At 26.2% G+C, this 17,537-nt stretch overlaps 3 protein-coding genes across 11 annotated transcripts; 1 reads left to right on the forward strand and 2 right to left on the reverse strand.

Moving 5' to 3' along the window:
- Positions 1-47: 47 nt before the first annotated feature.
- LOC127062677 (glutathione synthetase-like) lies at positions 48-3,471 on the reverse strand. The gene is made up of 11 exons (XM_050991305.1): positions 2,859-3,471; positions 2,611-2,794; positions 2,430-2,505; positions 2,185-2,318; positions 2,067-2,109; positions 1,894-1,967; positions 1,642-1,806; positions 1,397-1,550; positions 1,200-1,307; positions 708-976; positions 48-617 (listed from the first exon to the last, which is right to left on the reverse strand). The coding sequence occupies exons 1-11, from the start codon at positions 2,959-2,961 to the stop codon at positions 491-493; spliced, it is 1,437 nt and encodes a 478-aa protein (XP_050847262.1). The 5' UTR covers positions 2,962-3,471; the 3' UTR covers positions 48-490.
- A 1,139-nt stretch (positions 3,472-4,610) lies between these two features.
- Positions 4,611-11,261, forward strand: LOC127062673 (far upstream element-binding protein 3). Of its 4 annotated transcripts, none has more exons than XM_050991300.1 (14): positions 4,611-4,896; positions 5,261-5,339; positions 5,522-5,725; positions 5,871-5,997; positions 7,125-7,379; positions 7,469-7,640; positions 7,769-7,969; positions 8,047-8,230; positions 8,320-8,477; positions 8,574-8,688; positions 8,750-8,911; positions 8,994-9,196; positions 9,365-9,651; positions 10,474-11,201. In XM_050991300.1, exons 1-13 carry the CDS (start codon positions 4,813-4,815, stop codon positions 9,626-9,628), a joined length of 2,208 nt encoding a protein of 735 aa, XP_050847257.1. In that variant the 5' UTR covers positions 4,611-4,812; the 3' UTR covers positions 9,629-9,651; positions 10,474-11,201. The 4 variants fall into 4 exon arrangements, with proteins under 4 accessions (XP_050847257.1, XP_050847255.1, XP_050847254.1 ...); XM_050991298.1 differs by lacking the exon at positions 10,474-11,201 and adding an exon at positions 11,243-11,261 and having other exon boundaries at positions 4,612-4,896; positions 7,769-7,975; XM_050991297.1 differs by having other exon boundaries at positions 4,612-4,896; positions 7,769-7,975.
- Positions 11,262-13,074: 1,813 nt separating this feature from the next.
- Positions 13,075-17,360, reverse strand: LOC127062679 (GMP reductase 1-like). 6 transcript variants are annotated; one of them, XM_050991309.1, is made up of 8 exons: positions 15,965-16,087; positions 15,679-15,776; positions 15,380-15,594; positions 14,997-15,116; positions 14,198-14,455; positions 13,907-14,095; positions 13,594-13,796; positions 13,075-13,519 (listed from the first exon to the last, which is right to left on the reverse strand). In XM_050991309.1, the coding sequence occupies exons 3-8, from the start codon at positions 15,464-15,466 to the stop codon at positions 13,333-13,335; spliced, it is 1,044 nt and encodes a 347-aa protein (XP_050847266.1). In that variant the 5' UTR covers positions 15,467-15,594; positions 15,679-15,776; positions 15,965-16,087; the 3' UTR covers positions 13,075-13,332. The 6 variants fall into 6 exon arrangements, with proteins under 6 accessions (XP_050847266.1, XP_050847268.1, XP_050847267.1 ...); XM_050991311.1 differs by having other exon boundaries at positions 15,679-15,699; positions 15,965-16,059; XM_050991310.1 differs by lacking the exons at positions 15,679-15,776; positions 15,965-16,087 and adding an exon at positions 17,209-17,360.
- Positions 17,361-17,537: the final 177 nt, after the last annotated feature.

Consider the following 17,537-nt stretch of genomic DNA (forward strand, 5'->3'; position numbering starts at 1 on the left):
TTTCTACGCTATTTGACGTTGTTTAAATAAAATAATTACGTCAGGTATTCTTTATTAAAAAAATATTTTAATCGATATTCATTAGTGATCCATGTGACATTCAATGCATTGATATATGAATACAAAGTTTACTCAAATCTGCTCTCATCTAACAGTAATTTTTACCAGAAAATCATATATATATATATATTAAATCGAATTGAATTTATCGATTATTATTAAATAGAATATATATAGATTGACTAATAAAATCAAAAGTAAATAAAATCTGAATATATATCTTTATATCATTCTTCTTAACGCACAACATCTGTTTAAACAATATATGTATCTCTTCTATTTAATATCATAGATTATATATATATATATATATAGAAATATTTTGTATAGCATTTAAGTGAACATCTGTGATTAAATTAGTTTATAAAATTAAAATATTCTTTTTTATAACATTTATAACTAAATGATATTTAGAATTATTGCTTTTACATTATGTTACTAAATAAGGACTATCTAAAACTCCAACACCTGCAATAATACCTCCTTCATTTTCAGTTGACATCTTAGTTCTTAGAATATGACCAGCTTCTTCATTATATAGTATATCCGTACGATTACTAAAAATATATAAATAAAAAGTAATATTAATCAATGCATTACATCAATAACAAAAAAAAAACTAATAACTAAATATGATATAAATTTACCCTATAATTACTCCATATATACCAAGCTCTGATATAACGTCAGATAACAAGGTGTCACTTGAACTGATAAGATAGTTCTTTTGCGAAGGAGGATTAATACGATCCATGAGAATCCATGCAGTGCGCTCCTTCGAATTCTTCATTTTTGTTAAATATATTCTAACGTTTTCATTGTATAGATTGTTACCACCACCTTCGCGTTGTGGCTTAAGAACATACTTTTCAGGTTCGCATATAGCTTTTGTTATAATTTGCTCTGCTTCTACATTCTGTTATGTTAACATAATTTTATATAATATATATATATGTATATATAAAACATAATACTGTTAAATTAAATATAATTTATGCTTTTAAAAGTAAAAATGTTCCGAGTGTAATGCTACTACTTATAATAATACAACTATTATTTTATGTACATATAATATTATTATATATAAAATATAATATATTATAAATTCAATGTATACATACTAATGTATACATACTTACAAAATCCAATGAATATAAACCGGTAAATATTTCTTGAATTTTAGCCACAGCAGAGGGTTCCTTTATGAACATATTTAATACATTTGGTTCAACCAAAGCTTGTTGAATCTGTGAAAATTTTAAGAAATAAATTTACCTTTAAATTAAATACTAAAAATATAATCACTATATAACTTTTAATTAAAAATTTAACACACTTTTTTAGTTCCTGCTAAATGATATTGTATTGATGGACATTTTATAGCTTTAGAACGTTCTATGAGTAAACGTACATCCCATTCCTTCTCAGTAGGATATGCCTGAAGTTCGTAACCAGATCTAAAGTATACTACAGCAACTACTAAATCATCTCTAAAAATATTTTAAAATATTAACTTATATGAAATTGATATTTGTCTTTAATTTAATTATTGACTAAACAGTGAAGTAAATGTATACTCACACAATTAATTCTTTATTAGATCCTAATTGTGCAACAAGTACCAGATCGTTTAAACTTCTTCTGATAACCTTAATAGTAGGATTTAGCTTCCGTATTTCAAACTCATGAAATCTTTGATCACTTATATTATAGGTAATATCTTCAACAACAATCAATATCACAGCTCTAAAATTAACCAATACACATTTATTAATATTAATGTTTATATACAACAATTATAAAATTCATATAAAAAACAGTATATATACTTACCTACTATCATCATATAATGACCATGCTTGAGTTAATCCTTTACAAAGTCCAATAACAGGATTATTTAATGGTAGCTTTGAACCAATACAAAATAATAATTAAATTATTAATATATAATTAACAATAATATGATATAATTATTATTATAGTTTTCTTTTGGACAAGGCACTTACAAATTCTAATTTATCCGCATGTCCTAATTCTGTTAAAATATATCTGAAAAAAATATAAATAAAACAATTTATATAAATATATATTTTTTATAAATTATTATATAACAATATAAAATACCTATGATATTCTGAAACAATCTTGGACAAACCAGCAAAACTAGCCGCAATTGTATTTAATTCCACTTGTTTAATCTCTTTATTAATACCATTATGTAATAAATAATCAGATCTAAACAAACCAAGACTAATATCCTACAAAAAAGATCATTAACAATTATTAAGAAAAATAAATATAAGGAAGACATTTTATTTTTGAAAAATTATTATACTATTTAATAAACATTATATATAATTTTTTTTTACTTGTGCAAATCCTTCCTTATAAACTGTTTCATATATATTGAATAGCCTTGCCGTAAAATCATCAACTTCAATTGTTCTAAAACATATATATATATGTGTATATTTAAATACTTATTTTAAGTAAACAATGAATTGACAGATATAAACTCAAAGCTTTATAGGATTATAATATAATACATACCCTTTTAAAGTATTTCTAATAAAATTATCATCATGTGCTACTTTGTGCATAATTTCATTTAATAAAACTTGTATATTTTTTACTTTTTCAAAATACTTCTTTGGAAAACTTGAAGGTAATAGAGTAAAAGGTGCAATTTGTATTTGACTTTTATTAAAATTTTGCTTTGATCTCATGCTAATACCTAAAATATTCAAAAATATTATAACAATAAATATTGCAATTATTATATTTCTGAGAATACATACCATGCATAAGTGTCCAATCTTTAGCTTTGTCTATAAGATCTTGCAATTCTCTTTGTGAAAGATCAAGATTTATACAAGGTTGTAACTGGAATGTACTCATCATAATTTAATAAAAAAATCGCAAAACAATTACAAAATATAAACAAAAATTAAAATTCAACACATTATTTAAAAATATATGAATATCAATTATTGTGATTTCAAGTAATGATTATCAGTAAATTCAAAATCAGTTAATAAAACCATTCTCGTTCTCGTGATAACACAATGTTGCGCAACATTCCACGAGATAAAATTATAGAAATAGGGATCAATCAAACGTACTGCAAGTAACGAAACACAGTATAATGTGACGGTATGCACATTCTAACCTAGTCAAAATTAACCAATCATTTTATAGATACGATCGCAAGTTACGTCTTACGCGATAATTATACATAAAAATGTTGCCTCATTGTACGTTTGATAAAGATGGAATTGTTCAATACTTTTTAAAGTTTTGCACAAGTCATAACGTTTTTTAAATATAGGTGTAAATGTAGGTATGTTCGTTTAAATGTGTGTGTGTATATAAACAATGTTTTTAACTATAATAACAAATAGACTGAATCAAATATAACAAAATTTTACATATAGTTTGTGTATCATCACGCAAAATGCTCTTTAAAATTTCAAATTGATCGTTTACAAATTTTCAAAATCGCACCTATTTGACAATAAACACTTTTACGTAAAAAATTAACAAAATGTGGGCCGAATCGATTCTGTCAAAATTTTATAGAATACTTTTATAAAATGTTTTATTTACAATTTTAAAGAAATTAATATTTATTATTTTTTTATTTTACGATTTAACACAATCTTTATAATAATTAAAAAATTAAAAACTAATGAAATATTTAAACTGATACAATTGAAATTTTATAAAACATTTTTATGAAATGTAAAAATGTTTGCTTTCAAATTTCAATGATCAGATACTAATCAAATACTACTACTAAGATGTCAATCAAAATGATACCTATTTTAGTTAAAATATTGTAACGTTAAACATGAAATAAATTAATATATAATAAATAAAACATGTGTAGCTATTAGACAAAATTCATAAAATGAATAATGGTAAAACATTCAAATTATGATAACGAAAAAGAAATTAAGGGATTAATATTAGAGACGCGAAATTCCCTAATTTAAAAATAGGATGTAACGAACCAATCACCTTGGACGTTAAATTACGAAAAAGAGAAAATTTTTTTCTAGTATCCAAAAAACACAGATAGATGCGCATGATCCTAAAACTAATTTCAAAAATATGAAAATAATCCAATTCAAGAGAATAAATAGATAATATGTATTCAATAAAATATAAATATAGATAATAAATATAAAGTATAAATATATAATATATGTAATATATATAAATACAATTAAGAAATTTAAGAAATTCAAAGTGAAATAAAAATGTATCTTTCTAGAGTCAATAAATCACCAATAATTCAATTTATCAATATCAGAAAAGTATTATTAATATTATAAGTATGTATGTTTAAAAAAGAAAGTGATTAAATTTTACAAATACAAAATTAAATAGTTTCAAATAAATGAAAAAAATATTAATTTTTCATTCGTACATATATGTATAATGATTCATTTTCATAGAAAGTTTCTTTCACAATTTTCAAACACGTATTACCATCTATACATTTTTACCTGTTTAATGACTGACGCTTGCGCTCTGTCGTTTCCCGAAAAAGTACAGTTCTTTCACCCTCAAACCTTCGTTTTATAGCATTGTATACCATCAAAAGAATTTTAGTTAAATATTTGTATTTAGTTGAATTTATATATAAAACTAAATGTTAAGGGAGTGAATTGCTCAATTTTGTTAGAGACAATTCACTCGTAGAAATTATATATATTAGTATAACGTTCGACAACTTCATGTTTCACAATGAGTGATTATTCAGCGGTCGCTCCGCCTCAAAATTTTAGCCAAAGCTCCGCATTTGCGGCAGCTTTGCAACGGGCAAAGCAGGTAAATATTAATTTTAGTATTATTTTAACCTACCATACGTATAATTAATTTTATTGAATTTGAAAAGTGTAATACTTTACCAAACGTTCCAACGTTACATCTCTGTACGTTTATTATATTAAAAAAGTTCTATTATATTCTGTAAAATGCTATATTAATTACTTTGCTCATTATTAATGTAAGTATATCTATATTATTACAAATATTGTAACGTATATACGTCTTCCTTGATGAAACACGTGCGATCGGCACGACCTGCTTTATTCTAAAGTTTATTTGTATGGAGTCGTATATTTTGTTTTTAAATAAGAAAAAAAATGAAGATGAATTTTCAAAAGTTATTTTTTATAATTTTTCTTTATAGATAGCAGCGAAAATTAATCCTGTTAGTCTGCAAAATATTCAAGATTCTAAATTAAAACGTCCTCTTGAAGATAGTACAGGTAATGTTCACTTTTAATACTTTCTAGTAATATTTTCAAACAATTGAAGATTAACGTTATTATTAGAATATTAAAAAATCATACAATAATATATAAAAATAAGGAAATATGATTAATTTTTTGTTGTAATATATATACGTTTGTTATTTTAAAACCTTATTGCTTTAAAATGTATAATATAGAACCTGAAGCAAAGAAAATGGCAGCATTAGTAGCAGATCCGTTGATAGGACTTCGTGGCCCTACAAGTAATAGTTCTATTGGGGAAGGATCCAATCAAGCAACAACTAAAGTAGGATCACAAACATCTTCATCTACTCCAATAGGTGGTATGGGAGGTATTTGCAATGAAGATATCAGAGTTCCAGATAAAATGGTCGGGTTAAGTAAGTAACATATCAATATCTTTATTATTTGAAGGAGATCATTATCTTTCATAGATATGAATGTATCTGTAACACGTTTAATCACTTTTCTTTTTCACATATTATCCATAAGTTAAATTCATAATTCATAGTACTATTTTTACAGTAATTGGGAGAGGTGGAGAGCAAATAACCAGATTACAAAGTGAGACAGGATGTAAAATACAAATGGCTCCAGAAGGTGGACTACCTGAACGAGTTTGCACACTAACTGGTTCACGAGAAGCTGTCAAGTAACTTGTTTTTCCCTTCTTATTTCATTATTTTCATCTATTTTGTATGCAATGCAATCCCATTTTGTTATTATATCTTGACACAACGGAAAAGGGTCTATCACCATTAATCATATTGAGTTACATTTACAAACCTTTAGTGTAGTTAAATGCTATATATTGCACATATAACACATTAAAAAAAAAAAAAAGAAAGAAAGAAAAAGAAAAAAAAGGAAAAGAAAAGAAAATGCTCTTGTAGCATAATTACAGCTGGTGAAAGAAATTTTAAGATATTTATAATGAAGCCAAGCAAATCTGCTATCCTCCTGAATTTTTATATTCAAATTGAAATCATAATTCTATTATTAAACTAGGAACGTTTCACCTATCCCCCTTTTTGTGCAACTTCCTGAGTATACCTGAAATTATCACCTATTTTTATAAAATATTTATGAGAAACAAATTCTTGATATAATCATAATATTAGAAAATTTCAAGGTTTTGTACTGATTGTACTAGAACATGTGCTCTAAGCATAATTTAATCTGACGATATATAGTTTGTATGTATTTATTTTACTATGGTATGCTATCACTTCATGCTGACATGCATTTTATAATTGTACAACTTACGCTTTTGCATATTAAAGTTACCAAGTGTTTTACAGAACCATTATATAGCTCCAGGATGTGAATAATGGGCACAGATTCGACTTTGCACATGCATCAGAATTTCAGTCATAGAAAGTGATCCATGAGTTGTGGATTTTGGTTTAATGCTTTTGTATTTACTAATAGTTTTTTGCTTTCAATAGGGTATGGAGAGAAGGAAGGAAGGAGGATAGGATATGCATGGGGACGTGTTGTTCGCAACTGGAAGAAAATTGAATTTTTATTTATTTAAAAAACTGCTTATATCTGTGGTTATAATATTTATATCTGAAGTTTGATTTTATTGTACATTTCTATGAAAAATTTAAACATAAACCTGAAAATGAGAGCAAAACCAATTATGGTTTATCATATTTCATCACATAGTAGATATTTTATGTGTTGCAAACAAACTATTGCTGTATAGTATTAGAGAATTTCGATATAAGAAAGAATCCGCGATTGTATTGCACTTTCAACTTACATTTGTTTCAGTCGAGCGAAAGAATTGGTGCTTTCAATTGTGAACCAAAGAAGTAGAACAGAAGGAATCGGAGATATAAGTATGAGTGGGAGTAGTGGAGGAATGATAGGACATCCCGGTTTTGTAGAAATTATGATTCCGGGTCCAAAAGTTGGATTGATAATTGGAAAAGGAGGAGAAACAATCAAACAGCTTCAAGAAAAATCTGGAGCGAAGATGGTCGTTATACAAGAAGGTCCTTCGCAAGAACAAGAAAAACCTTTAAGGTAATGCTGATATTAAAATCAGTTTCACATGATGCATTATCGTTATTTTTATAAAAAGAATCGAATATTATACGTTATTAATTCTGCAGAATAACTGGAGATCCTCAAAAAGTAGAATATGCAAAACAATTAGTATACGAGCTTATAGCAGAAAAAGAAATGCAAATGTTCCATAGAGGTGCAAGAGGTAGTGATAGAGGAGGAAATTATTCTAATGATAGTAATTTTAATCATGGCTCTTCTAATAACGATGGAGTTGAGGTATATAATCTTTCTATGCCGAAATAAATGATTTTTCAATTTATTTATTGATCATTTTTCTTGTGTATTTAAAAAACAAATATTATTAAATAGAATATAAATTTCTATGTAATTACTTACCGATTTAGGTATTAGTTCCAAGAGCCGCAGTAGGTGTTGTTATTGGTAAAGGGGGAGATATGATAAAAAAGATTCAAGCTGAAACTGGAGCAAGAGTACAATTCCAACAAGGAAGAGAAGATGGTCCTGGAGACAGAAAATGTTTGCTATCTGGAAAACATCAAGCTGTGGAGCAAGCTCGTCAACGTATTCAAGAACTTATTGATAGTGTAATGGTAAATTTCATATAATTTATATATATTTTACTCTTATTTATAACATTTATGCGTATCTTATATTACTGCAGAGGAGAGACGATGGTAGAAATAATATGGGTGCCAGAAGTGGGCCCAGAGGAAACGGTTTTGGTACTGGTAGAAATCCAAATGAATATGGTACTTGGGATAGGCGCCAAGGTGGTCCTATGCAAGATAAGATAGAAACTACTTTTACTGTACCTTCTTCAAAATGTGGTATAATTATTGGGAAAGGTAGATTAAATGCAATCGTGATAGATCCTATTTAAATTAATCGTTAAAATGATATTCTATTTAAATTGATTTTATATAACTTTTTTTAGGGGGTGAAACTATAAAGCAAATAAATCAACAAACAGGAGCGCATTGCGAATTAGACAGGCGGAATCAAAGTAATGAAAGTGAAAAAATTTTCATAATTCGTGGCAATCCTGAACAAGTGGAGCATGCTAAGAGGATATTTAGTGAAAAATTAGGAATGGTATGAATAATATTGTCTATACTCTTTCAAATTTAATTAAAATAATAAACAATATTTTAGAAATAAAAAAGTTGAATGCTTTTCTTTTGATTATAGGGACCAGCTAGTACTTCTTTCACAGGTGCGCAAGGAGCAATTGGTTATAATCCTAGTTGGAACGCTGGAACAGGATATCAAGCCTGGCCCAGTCAACCTCAATCTAGTGATGCAGGTAAGATATCCGTAAAACAGAAAAGAATATTTTATAATCTACCAAATCATTATTGTAATAGGTAATGCTAGTCAAGCACCTGTGCAAGTTAATCCACAAACAGGTCAGCCTGATTATAGTGCACAATGGGCAGAATATTATCGATCTCTTGGTATGCATAGAGAAGCAGATATGATAGAACAACAAGCAAAACAAGGAAAACAAGATCATAATCAAGCAGCAGGTAAATTGTTTTATTAAATTTACAAAGTCATTGCCGATGACAAAAAAATTATAATTAAATTGAATGATATTTTATACCATAGGAAGTGCACAAAATCAATCAAATCCTGCAACGGCAACAGCTTCTACTCCTGGTCAACAACAACAACAAACACAACAGCAGCAAACAGGTGCTGCTCAAAATGGAGGTCAAGCTGATTATAGTGCTCAATGGGCTGAATATTATAGAAGTATCGGTAAAATAAAAGAAGCTGAAGCAATAGAAGCACAAATGAAAGCAGGCAAGGTATGTAACGCTTTAAAATACTTTAAAATTGTATATACGTATCTACAATTTGAATTTCCTGTATCCTATGTACTTATTATCGGATATATTAGGTACTAAAAAAAATATAAAATATATTACATACTATAAAAATGTTGTTTACATATAAATCCACTTTTACGTTTATAGTTGGGAATACAAGGAAATCAAATTACACAACCTCAAATGCAACCAGCTATGCAGAATCAATCGACTGGCCCACCTGGTAGTACACCAAACACATTTCCACAAGCTTATGGTAGTTATCCAGGAATGAATGCTGGTTCAGCCCCGACTGGTTATTATGCAGCAGGTGCAGGGTCTACAAGTCAACCACAATCTGGACAACAAAATCCAACTTTTCCTGCTAATTATCAAAACTATCCTTACTCGCAGTCCAGTTCTGATAATTAAGCTTCCAGAGGAAAATATAAGCTGTAAGTAAATATTTTTTATTTTTGCAAATGTTTTCAAAATGGAAAGTTGTAAGATCTTCTCGTTCATATAAAATATATTATTTATATAAAAAGAATGGTTTATAAATATTCAATTATTATATTTTACATTTCATGGCAATAATAATAATAATAATATAATATCGTTTTTATAAATTATAGTATTACTGCCTTATAAAAAATAACTATGCTAATTTTTCAAAAGTAGTTTAATTTTAATTAGAATATCGCACAACTTTCCTTGGATGTAGTTTTAATTGTTACGTTTTTAAGTCACTGTGAAAAAGAGTGCTGTAGAGAAATGTAATTGTATTTTAAGATATAAAATATTTAATATTGGAATATATAAAATAAATACAACCTTATAAATATGGTTTAAAAAATTGTAGTTATTATACATTTTTATATAAAAAAAAAAAAACTTCGAATTTTCAACTTATTATAAATACTTATTTTATTCTATAAAGAAATCAAAGTTATATTTATAGCACTATTTCTAATCACTTTGACTTATATCGATTTGATATTTGTTGATGTATACTTTAAAATGAATCAAAATCAATGGTGTAAGAAAAAAAGGAAGATACATTATATACGCAATCAATGTTATTGATACTTTCAGGGGCATATATATACATATATATATATATATACACGTACGTCTATACAAAATATACTATAGTATCTTAACTCCATACAATGTGTGCTCAATAATATTGACAACTAAATATTTTACACCTTTGAATTTCTATTTCCCTTTATAATAGGGTCATCTCTTTTATTATAATTATTTGTTTATTTCAGATAGTTTTCAAATAGCTTTCCATCGGGATGTGGTTAATGCCTGCTGTACCTTCATATGTTTATAAAAAATTACTGCAATTGCTCGCTTTATAAAAATCATTATTATCTAAAAGCACCGTTAGAAACAATTATATTCTATTAATACTATATTACAATTTATGGTTTTTTTTATATACATACATAAACACATGTATACATATATATATATTGTAGGATATGCATCATTTTAGATGTAAGATATAAGAAACATTAGTTATTGAATATTGAAGTTAATAGTATAATGTAATATCAATATGATGTCCACACCTGTGTTTTAATTACGCTACTGTATGTACACTTACTTCATAACATATAACTGTAATATAAGTTAAAACTAGCAGGTGCAGCAGCAGGTCTGAAAGAGGAACGAGGGATCGCCAACATTAACCATATTACTGCACCCATGTTTCATTAAAATTGTTGAAAATTATACTTTCGAATGCGTTACTACGAAATATTTAAGTATCTACCACAATAGATCATTATTTATGTCTCGCAGATTCATTCATAGAATATTTCTTTCATCAAATTTACAAACCTCTATACAATAACAAGGTTGTAAAGAGACAGCTAAACTTTATTTTTATTACTCATCATTTATTGATAATATGTATTCAAAGAACTATGATATATATGACGCTCTATATACATATGCTATTATAACAATGCTAAATACAACATTACCTTTATTTCTCTGCTCTTTCTCGTCAAACACCACAACTATTTTTAGATTTTTTGGAGCTGAACAGGCAATTAGAGAGATGCTTGCTCATTGCAGGGTAAACGACAACATTGGGATCCATGACATAAAATCTCTTACCAGCATTATCTTATATGTTGAACTTTAATGAAAACAGGACCTGCAAAACAATTGGAGATTAGTGGATGATATATACAAAATAGATGATAAACCAATATCTTCAAATGTGTAGTGTTTAAAATACTCTAAAAGATTTTTGTTTTTTGTTATGTTATAAATGATTATGAATCATCTAGCAATAAGATTTAATTTCCATTAGGTGTTTGCAATTTTATATACCTAAACATTTGTCAATGTAAATTTTATTACTTTTAAATTTATAATTCATTTATTGGTAAGCTTAGTGTCAGGTTTTAAATTCATTTGTTATTTCTTGTGAAAAATGCATTTTGATATCATGCAATATTTGAATATATAATTATTATCAATAATTATTATCAATAACTGATTTATATGTTATAATAATGATTTGAATATGTCATTTGTATGTTCATTTTTTTTTATACTGAAACTACTGAAACTTATCATCAATTACAGAATTATCTTATATTATTTTGCAATTAACTTAAAATATTGTAAGTTATATAAATAAAATTTATATAACTTATATAAATAAAATTTATATAACTTGCACGAACAATCCTTAATCATTATCATAAAGAAAATGAAAAATCAAATTCTAATATTTTATTTAGTATAATTTATATTTTTTTTTTACCAAGATTTGTAAACTCTACTTAAAGAATCTAATGTAATAGAATAATTAAAATTTCAATACAACTCTTAACATTTGTAAATCAGTAAACTTGAAAATTAAAATGAATCGCATAAGTATAAGGTATATTAAATAGTATGTAATATCTATTTAACTTAATAATATTTCTCTTATATTTTTAATTTTTAAGTAGTTCCATTTATTACCATGAAATTGTTACTCTCCTTATAATACATACTGCATGTTATTTTTCATTTTATATGTTGGTTTATAGTACTAACAATATTTATATCAATTACTTTTGTACCATTAAAAAACAAAAAGGTATACTTTAGTTATGTTTTGCTCAAACTATAATGAAATATATTGTTGTAAAATTCATTACACAAAAGCTTTAATTTAATTACAATTTTTAAAAAGTCATAACTTCAAACTTAATTGAAAAGTATTTTTTTTCTTTCTTTCTTTCTTTTTTTTTTTTTTTTTTACTGTTGACATCTTTATTATGATACCAATTTATATAAATTCCCAACTTTTGCAATTGTATGTTGCATTTTATTAAGCATATATTATATTATCTGACACTTCTCTTTATAGATCATGCCAATTACTATTTCTTATGTAATTATTTTATAGTATATTACTCAATTGAAACTAATGAAAGTGTTTCAGGGACTCTACAAATAAAGGTCGCTACAAATTTATCCAGTATCCCTGATAAGAAGCAACACGTAGTAAATGTGCATGTATTAATTACTTTGTAAATATATATTGTCTCCAATATCTTGAAGCAGCTACTCAAATGAAGGTTTGTATATTTATACAGCAGTAGATTTTTTAATTGCTTGTGATTATTTCTCTTTATATGTAGACATATAAATGTTTAATAAAGATATTTATGTTTAACAAAATACTTTAGTATACAATTCCCATACTTGATATATCAATACCTATGTAAAATCGATATATATCGTAAAATATTTAAAAATTGAAAGTTATTTCTAATATTGATATAACTCAAATATTCATGTAATCATTTAAAATCAAATTTGTAAATAGGTAGGAAAACTAAATATTCTGAAAAAGATTATACATGCAAAAAAAATGTTTATTTGTGCATAGACATATTATTACCTGATTCATTTAAGCATAATAAACAATGTAAGTTTAGTAAAAGGCTTGTAATATAATACTTAATTTAAAATTTATATATATATATATATTATGTATAAATTATTTGCCAGCAAAAAGATAATGCATGGTAACTGCAAAAATTAATAATCAAAAACCCTTCTTGCCTATAATTATACTACAACACATTCTTTAAGAAGTATTTTTACATTTCTCATGGTGGACCATACATAGGATTTAATTGTTGCGTACAGCGAATGAACGTAGCACGTCTCGGTAATTCACGTAATCTTTCCGCACCTGTATAAGCGCATGCAGATCGTAGACCTCCTAACATATCTAAAACTGTATTTTCTACTAAACCCTTATAGGCTACTTCCACAGTTTTTCCTTCCGAGGATCTAAAAGTATTAATAAATATACAATTCAAAAAATATATATATATATTAAATTTAAAAATTGTAATTATTCGCACCTGTACTCAGCAACACCACCAGCATGTTTTTTCATAGCTGTACTAGAAGCCATACCATAAAACAATTTATAATTTTTTCCATCTTTGTTTATAATTTCACCTTCACATTCGTCATGACCAGCAAACATGCCACCAGCCATAACAAAATCGGCACCAGCGCCAAAAGCTTTTGCTAAATCACCTGGACAAGTACAACCTCCATCCTAAAAAAGAATAAAAATTGTTAATTATTCGTCTATTGAATTATATAGTCTAATAATCATTATAATATCAATATTAGTTTGTGTATACTCGATTAATGTCAGTTACTTACAGAGATTATATGTCCTTTTAAACCATGTGCAGCATCTGCACATTCAATCACAGCACTTAACTGAGGATATCCAACACCTGTTTTCATTCTTGTAGTACACACAGAACCTGGACCAATTCCTACTTTAATAACATCAGCTCCCGAAAGTATTAATTCTTCTACCATTTCTCCTGTTACAACATTTCCTGCCTATGATAGAATTATTTAAATACACTTTCACATATATTCTAATATATTTGTTTCTAATTGCAAATTAGCAACTTATTAATTAAAATCTTATTAAATGCTTACAATTATAGTATGGTTCGGATATTGAGATCGCACTTTTCTCACATACTCAACAAAATGTTGTGAATATCCATTAGCAACATCTAAACATATAAATGATAGTTGTGGTACAGCAGCTATTATACTTGAAAGTCTTCCAAAATCTTCGTTCCCTGTACCAGAACTAGCAGCAACATTTTTTAAACATTCAGGATTTTCTGCAGCAAAATCTTTCCATTCATCTGCTGTATAATATTTATGAATAGTTGTAAAAAGCCCATGCTGCAAATATAAAGAAATTAACATTAATTAATAGATATTAAATCGTAGTTCAATATAATCAGTTGTTTTGTGATTAATGCTGGATATAATTTTATAAAATTAAATATTACAATTATAATTTGTAAAATAAATTAACCATTTTTTAATTTGTAAATTACATACTAACGTACTAATTGATTTTCAAAAATTCATAAATGTTAATAACTTTTAATAACTTTTACACATGGTGTAACTTTAATTGAAATTTCCCAAGGTGGTATAAAATCCATTTTGAATAATACAAGTAAACAGAACTTGCTTCAATTTCTTTCAGTTATATTTTCTGTTTTCTTAGATCTTATTAGTTCTGAAACGTTGATATAAAAAACAACTATATGATTATATATCTTTATGATTATATGAAATTAATAATATTGAAATTTTTTAAGTATATCATTCTTCTTTAAAAGAAGAATACTTTCCGATTTTGAATTTAGAGAATAGCCAACATTAAAATCTATCACCATAATAATATTTTATATATAAAATAAATTAATTAAACCTTGGATAAGGCCCTTGCCATCTCGAATGTTCCTACTGTATCCATATTTGAAGCCATTACAGGTATGCCTCTATAAGTTTGTTTCGAATTACGAAATGTAATTTCTCTATAAAGATCAACCTGAAATATACATATTAAAATATATTTACTGAATAACAAAAAACAAAAATACAAATAAATATAGAAACTAATAATCTACAAATCTAAATAAGATAAACTATTCTATTATATTATCTTTACCATCTCTACAATCATTCTATAATATTTTTAGATTATTTGTGACTAATATAGCTTACTAATATAAAAAAAAATAGTAGAGGTCTTATAAGAAGGTACAACTGTATTGTAATATAGAAATATTTTTAATGCAATTTCAAACTTACATCTGATCTGCTTTTTAATGTACTCCTTTTTGGTCGTAATAGAACATCTTTGAAATCTAATTTTATATCGTTTATTATATTTGGCATTTTAATAAATGATTTATATTATCAATTAACAAATTTTTGTAGTTGACAATTCCCTGTCAAAAAATCACCTTGCGTCCACGTATATTACGAATATTTTAAAGCATGGATAGAGCGTTAGAATGGCATTCCTGAAAGAATGATTAAAATTGAAAAAAGCATAAGTTTTATTTAAATGATTTACCTTTCATAAAATAAAATAAAAACTTATTTACACTTTGACCAAGCTGGATTAACTTTAATCAACGATTGACTCGATCAGCAGTGTAGCAAACAGTAAAACTTTTAACTGTATATTGTTTTTAATCTATAACTTCGTGATGTAAATAATCATTAAAAAATTATATACATAATACAAAAATGCATATATATATTCTCTTAATTTATTTTAATTATTATTTTGTCTATTCTATAATACATATCAAATTTTTAAACAGTTATTAATGTTTAGGTTAAGAACAAAAATATAGGTTAAGAATGACATATAGTTCAAAGTTTTACTGTTTGCTACACTGCTGATCGAATTAATCATTGATTAATATTAATCGAGCTTAATCGAGCTTAATCAAGCTTAATCGAGCTTGATCGAGCTTGATCATATATATATCACATGTGAACAACTGCCGGCCTGCGAGCCGCGTATGGTTGTGTCCTTACTTGTTCGCTTCGGTAAGGTGGGGTAATGGGGAGAAAATGATCCCCACTATTTGACATCACAGTACCTCATGACTTCTACAGCTTTTGTTTTTAAACATGGAGTGATGGAGTGACGGCTAGTAAACTTAAGTAGTGGGGATTAATTGATAGTAGGGATTGATTGATGGTGGGGATTGATTGATGGTGGGGATTGATTAATGGTGGGGATTGTACGTCACGTGAAGAAGTTGCCCATATATGATATATATAATAATATTATATTGTTAGGCCTCATAATTGGAAGGATCACCGATGAAGTGAGACGGAAATATTTATTTTGTCTATTGTACGCAAAGTGTATACAGGTGGTTAAATATGAAATTAAATTATACAATCATTACAGACATACGTAAGAGTAAGATACAACGAATAAATAAAATTAAGCTATATTCGTTTATAAATGTTTTTCTATAATAAAAAAATATATTAAATAAGAAAACAGTCTTCGAGATAATTTGTTATAATAAAAATAGTTAAGTAATATTCGCAGAATAGAAAATTAAAAATAAAAATTATATTCTACAAAATTATATTTCTTTATAAGAATGTGTTGCATGAAGATTAATTATAAATATAATAATAATAACAAAATAAATAAAGATAATGAAATTATCAAATATAATTGATATTTTATTAGTGAAATACGTATAGAAAGGAATACAAAAATAACAATAAATTTGATATATATAGTTATTAATAAGTATTAATAGTCTACAATAATTATTGATTAATAAATACGTAATATATCATTGTTTGAGGTTAATTCAAAAACATTTAACTACTTTCGATGTACAATGAAATCATTTGAAAAACTGAAATTGATTATACGTTATTATCATTTATTAAAATAATTGTATAAGAAATATTTATATTATATTATTCAATATTTAACGAAATGTTTTTCGTTTTTAATACTTTTCATCGAAATGGTTTCATATAATTAGTACAATTTATATATATTCATAAAATAGACTATAATATATTTTAGTAATAGAAGACAAAAATTTTCCTACATTTATAAAAATATATTAAATTAATAAATTTCTTACTGCTTTAACCTCCAAACAGCGTTTCACGGCACGTGAGTTAATATCTCTGCTTTTATTGAGAGAGTTATCACAAATACGTATAATGAACAACTGATATTATCGATATTATAATATTATCGACACTTCCGATCCTAACTGATAATATAATAATATTACATATATGCCTTTAGTACATCGTCAGTGATAAAATCAAATTTTTTCTATCAACCAATAAAGTATATTTAAGAAAATCAGAAATCTCAAGTATGATTGGTATATCGAATAACTCTTTAATTCAATGAATAATAACTTGTTTCCTTATTACATTTATGTGATTGGATAAGTTTTAT

Source organism: Vespula vulgaris, chromosome 3 (genome assembly GCF_905475345.1).
Source record: "Vespula vulgaris chromosome 3, iyVesVulg1.1, whole genome shotgun sequence".
Classification (NCBI taxonomy): Eukaryota; Metazoa; Arthropoda; class Insecta; order Hymenoptera; family Vespidae; genus Vespula; species Vespula vulgaris.